This window comes from Sinocyclocheilus anshuiensis, unplaced genomic scaffold (genome assembly GCF_001515605.1).
Source record: "Sinocyclocheilus anshuiensis isolate Anshui unplaced genomic scaffold, SAMN03320099.WGS_v1.1 scaffold23, whole genome shotgun sequence".
Classification (NCBI taxonomy): Eukaryota; Metazoa; Chordata; class Actinopteri; order Cypriniformes; family Cyprinidae; genus Sinocyclocheilus; species Sinocyclocheilus anshuiensis.
Window position 1 is genome coordinate 586302 of NW_015552545.1, and position 6068 is coordinate 592369.

The 6068-nt window shown below is 33.7% G+C and overlaps 1 protein-coding gene across 1 annotated transcript in view; it reads right to left on the minus strand.

The window, feature by feature from the left end:
- The window catches only part of LOC107664100 (charged multivesicular body protein 5-like), a 3778-nt gene extending 1356 nt beyond the window's left edge, over positions 1-2422 (minus strand). The window contains exons 1-4 of the mRNA XM_016454562.1: positions 2275-2422; positions 2057-2161; positions 433-479; positions 181-274 (exon numbers count right to left, since the gene is read on the minus strand). Coding sequence (XP_016310048.1) covers positions 181-274; positions 433-479; positions 2057-2161; positions 2275-2340 — 312 coding nt within the window. The 5' untranslated portion in view covers positions 2341-2422. The remainder of the gene's footprint in view (positions 1-180; positions 275-432; positions 480-2056; positions 2162-2274) is intronic.
- Between the last annotated feature and the right edge of the window lie 3646 nt (positions 2423-6068).

Below are 6068 nucleotides of genomic sequence, written 5' to 3' on the forward strand. Positions count from 1 at the left end.
ATATTATTGCATTTATTTATTTTATTAGGAAAATACCACATAAGAAGAAGTGGGATCTCAAAAATAAATAAATAAACAAATAAACATTTTATGACTTAAAAAATGAAAAAAAAAAAATAAAAAATACAATAGTGCTTAGAATAATATGGACAGCTGTAAAGTTAAATAACAAAACTTTACTGTTGTTTTGGTGTCCCTCAAAGACTGGATAGTATAGTTGGCTTGTTCCATATTAAATGACTGCTGGGAAAGCTGATCTCTTTGACCTTCATACCTGCATAATACAGTGAAAAGAAAAGCAAAAACAGAATTTAACATTATTATTATAAAATATTTTCCTCCTTTTTAAACGTGAAATGGAAACATAATCTTAGATATTGAAATAAACATTTCACACATTACAAATGAATATTAGTACAGGGAAAAACTCACATTCTCTTTTGTTTTAGTACTCTCATCGCCTTCTGTTTCACTGCATTCTGTAAACAGATTGTTCATCTCACACTTACAGAACTGTGTATGATCAAAAATTTTAAACCACATTGAAAATCTGGGATTCAAAATCCCAAAAAATAAAGTAGATTTGTGAACTTGTGAAATTCTCAAGGTCAGATGATACACAAGGTGATCTATGGATCATCAGCTTTTACATAAACTTGTGGAGTTAATTAAGCTGAAATATAATATATAATATATATAATGAGAAATTGTAGCTGAAATTATATATATATTGTATATATAAATTATATATACAGTATCTCACAGAAGTGAGTACACCCCTCACATTTTTGTAAATATTTTATTATATCTTTTCAAGTGACAACACTGAAGAAATTACACTTTGCTACAATGTAAAGTAGTGAGTGTACAGCTTGAACGCCACCCTCCACGCGTCGGTAGCCCCCAGGGATCGCTTGATCGGTCGGAGCCGGACCGCGAATTTAACCACCTGTAACTACCGAACCCCAGGGGCTATCGACGCGGGGGTGGTCTCATTCGAAAGAGGGCCTCGAGACGTACACTCGATTCACATTCGAGAGGGTTCCTCAAGCTGAAGGGATCACCCGAATTTGGTGCAGATTCGCTGCGCCATTATGGAGATATGGCCGTTCAAAGTTTTAATGGTTTTGCATAGACTTAAAGGGGTCATATGATGCGATTTCAAGTTTTCCTTTCTCTTTGGAGTGTTACAAGCTCTTGCCATTTCAAGCATTTTATTTGCGTTATATGTTCTGTAAAAAAAAAAGTTCATATCGGCGACATATTAGCCAATACCGATATATCGGCGACGGACTCATATCGGCCGATAATATCGGCTAAACGATATATCGGTCGGGCTCTACTTTGGGCCCAATTTGGACATTTTCACTTAGGGGTGTACTCACTTTTGTGGCCAGCGGTTTAGACATTAATGGCTGTGTGTTGAGTTATTTTGAGGGGACAGCAAATTTACACTGTTATACAAGCTGTACACTCACTACTTTACATTGTAGCAAAGTGTAATTTCTTCAGTGTTGTCACATGAAAAGATATAATAAAATATTTACAAAAATGTGAGGGGTGTACTCACTTCTGTGAGATACTGTATATATATTAGATATATGTATTTGGCAACATTTCTCATTTTCATTTCGTATAAATACATTATATGTTACTAAGATAACTAAAAGTAAAATAAAACAAATAAAAAAATAATAATTTAAAAAAAATTAATAAAAATTACAAAAACAAAATGAATTTAACCTTAACTAAAATATATAAAAAAATCTAAATATTAATAAACTATAATATTGTCTTTATTTACACTGGCTCGAGTGCTGCTATCAGAGGGAGGACTTACAAAACTAAGTCATTCATGTTAATTTTTCAATTAAAAATTAAATTTTATTCACAAGTTTTTGATAATGTTGATAATATTCCTTTTAATTTAAAAAATGTATTGAAAAGGCAAAACAGACTTTTGGATCTCACTGTACAGCTGCCTGTGTAGACAGAATGAGAGACTGCAGCATTATTGCATGTTGACATGATATCAACTCCAGTCTCTGATGCTCACTTTTGAGGGTCCATCCCTCATCTTTTTCATCTGGTCCTTATACTTCATTAGCTCTGCGTCGATTCTCGCTATTTTCTTATCGACTGACTCGATCCTCGTATCCACCTGGGAATAGCACACAGCATCCACAGTACATCAATGTCTGACATGCAAACACCAATCAGGATGCTGCACTCATGTTCCGTGAGACAGTCACAACAATACACTAGCCTACTTACATTGCCTATGCAGTCAGAAAGGTTAGGAGTAGGCGTTTGTTTGCTCCGACCGAAAATTCGGTTCATTTTTAAACGTGACTGATACTTATTTGCTTTGTTAAGGTACTTAAATACTGATCACAGTAAGCGTGTTCCGGTTGGTCGTAGAATACACACCATAATAAAAGTCACTACTGAGCAGTATGCTATTTTTTCTGTTGGTTCCCACTGGTAAAGCTTTAGAAATTCCCTAAATTCAGTTCTTCTTATGTAGGCTATTGCTGTATATGTTTCTCTTTCGTCTAATTTCTCCCCCCCCTTGAAATTGTTTCGTCACATATTTTTTAAACCAGCCAATATAGGGAGACCAACGAATAAATAAATGGATTACCTACATTAATTGTTCATATAATGTGTCTAAACATATATTAATTATTGCTACCATGGGCTTACTATTATCAGGTTGATATATTTAATGATTGAAATGATATGATCATGATTGATTTATTATTTTTTTTTTTTTGTATTTTGTATTTTGTTTTTTTTTTTTAAATAAAATACTTTGATCAATAAGTTTTTAATTTCAGCTATCTATTAATTAACGAATTAATTATTTTTATTTACTGTAGATAATCTGAGAAATCTGACTGTTGCATTCAAAAATTATTTTTTACATTTTATTTTTTAGCAACATTCAGGTACATATTAACTTTCATGTTGATATAACCACAATGATGTGAATTACCCCATTTCAATTCAAAAAATGATGGAGAGTGTAAGCACAGACAAGTCATTTTCTCTCAGAATATATAGTAATTACACACCTCACAGATTCCATGGAAATGAATTGAACATGTTCCTTCACTAGAGCTGTTCTGACAAACAGATGTTTCACAATCTCACAGAGTGACCTTGAAGCGCTATGTTTATCCATGTCTACCATGGCAAGGTTAACACTTCATCAGACTTACCAAGAGCTAGATTTAACTGAGTACTGATAGAACTGTCTCTAAAAAGTGTTAATGTGCACATAATCCGACAAGGTACTGGACAACTCTGTAAAAAAAAAAAAATAATAACAAAAAAAACTGTAATTTTCTGTTCCTTAAAGCCTACCATCATTTCAAGATCAACAAAGCATGGTGAATGATAAATATTGAATGCACCTTTACAAGGATTGTTCAAAAATATAAATTCTGTCATCATTTATTCATCTTCACGTCGTTCCAAAGTGAGGAATTTAGCAGAATGGTTCCTATCCACTTATAGTGTATTTGGAAATGAGCATTTGGACTACTCTTTTGGTGTTTCATGAAAGAAGGAAAGTCAATTAAATCAGAGTGGGAAAACTAGAATATATTTTGATTAATTAAACATTTATATAATCTTCAATGGATGTTTTATATTAATTCCATAACGTTTCATTAAAAATATCACCAGTTTACAGAAAGAAAATCTATTTTTTCTAAATTAAAGCTAGACGCAGTGTTCATTGATTTCAAGCCCTCATCATCATGTCATCCGCTATGACGTATCTGAGATGTTCTCATTACTGACAAGCATCAAAGGTCTGGAAAAAAAGAATGTGTCTCTTGCCGTTTAATTTAGGCTATAAGATGCACAATAGGTTGCCATGGCGATACTGCCTTTGGTACGTGGTTACGCTTCTTTCATCTGGTTTTGTTGTCTTGTATGATTTTTCGGACAAATCGTAGTCATGATGGATGAAAACCTCATAATTGACATCTCTGAACAGAACATGACTCATCTCAACACTGATTCTTACAGCTCAATTTATTGACAATATAATTTTCAAATATACAGGTAATATTATACAAGCAAGGTACAACTGATGGCATAGCAAAGCTCATTTCATTTGATTTCAAATTATTTATTTATTTATTTTCAAAAATTGCACATATTGAAGCACAAGCTGAGAAAGAAAACTGGCTAGCACATTCAAAATCTGCCGGGATATAATAGTGTACAAGAACATTACTGAAATTACAGTGGAACTTACAGAAGCTTCTCACACTCTGTGCTTCATTGTCCTATATCATACTATAAAGATTCTAAGATGACCAAATATTTGCAATAATGTCATATATATATATATATATTGATTTACAAAAAACCAAAGGCACAAAGGGTATTACATTTTTCAAAAGAATTTTGCAATCCCTAATACTGTTGTGGCAATAGAGCACTGATGATGTCATAATATATATCACACACACCCAAGGAACAAAACTACAGTAAAAGATAAATTTTTTTAGAACGCTAAGATGTATATATATGTAGCCTTCACAACCTAAAGCCAACATTACAAACACTTATAGAAATCAACTGTTACATCAATAATATCAAAAACAATGTATGTATGAACTGTTTTGCTTGAGACATATTACTGCCATTCTACTTTATAACAGAAATGATTTAGCATTTTCTTTTCATCATAAATTGCATTTACATAAATATTTCATTGTCAAGCATGCAATAGAGATGTACATCTTTTTTTGTAGGTCTATAGAAATGATAATACACTGTATTAAGCATGAACAACCTGAGTAAGTAGATTCAGTCCTTTAGTTGGTTGTTTTAAAGCCCTATCTCCCCCCCCCCAAGCAGTTCCAAAAACACTACACTCACTTTACTCAAACTGCTGTAGACTACATAATTTTTTTATTTTTACACCATTACAGATATATAGTTTCCTGAGTGATAATTATGTGACACTGCTGATTAATATACATTGATATTTTTTTAAATATAAAAAGGGACTGTTTCACAATCCAAAATAAATGTTTATGTATTTACAGTACAAACAGATGAATACATACAGTGTTTTTGTTTGTTGTATTTTACTACAATATTTTTTATGTCTCCTCAAGCAAAACTATAAGTTAGACTTAAAATATTGTGCCTAGTAATGTACAATATTTCCAAAAGTACTTATTATGCAAAAGGATCTTTGAGCATGACGTTTGATTGTGAGAGACGAGATTTTAATCATACATCATCTTTGGTCAATGGACATTCAAAAAAAGCAACAAACAAAGATCTGAATAAGAAGATACACCGTAAAAATGATAATATTTTAATGAAAAAGACTGCAAAAATACAGTAAGAACCGGGTGATTTGTTAATGGTAAGTTCCCTTACTACAGGAAAAAACTGTAATAAATCTAACGTGACATTTAATAAATTTACCGTTTTTGGAAGTGAAAAAGAACAAATCATCCTATCATTTACAGTGAAAAACCCATAAACTGATATTCCCAGAATGCCCTGTGTGACACTTCACATTTGATGGTTTTTGACTGAAATACCAGTTTCTTCTTAGTTCCCTTTCATGGGAACTTCGAACTGCGTCCTCTAGGAGTCGCTATGGGGAACGCCTCGTCGTGACCCGTGTCTGAAGCATACATTGAAAAAACACCAACAACACGTTGGCCGGCGACAGCCATGACGTCACTACCCGTTAATCCTCTCTGAGGAGTTGGATTCCTCGCTCCATGGGCTGTGCTTGTGGTAGTTTGAGCAGTGCTCCCCTTTTATCAAAGGGTTACCTGGAATGAGCACACTATTCCTCTGAATTCGGAGTTCTCCTCTCACATGAGAAGTTGAGTTTTCCAGAGCACCTGGAACCAGCAGCATCAGGTGAATTAGGTCCTTCCTCTGCCTCTCTGATGCGTTGAGTGTTTGGCTAGCTTGCAGTGCGCTTACCCTTCTGATTCTACAATCACGCTGTAGGTCGAGCCCCCTCTCGTTGAGAGCTGGGTTTGTGCTCCCTCAGCTAAGGTAAACTACTGCTA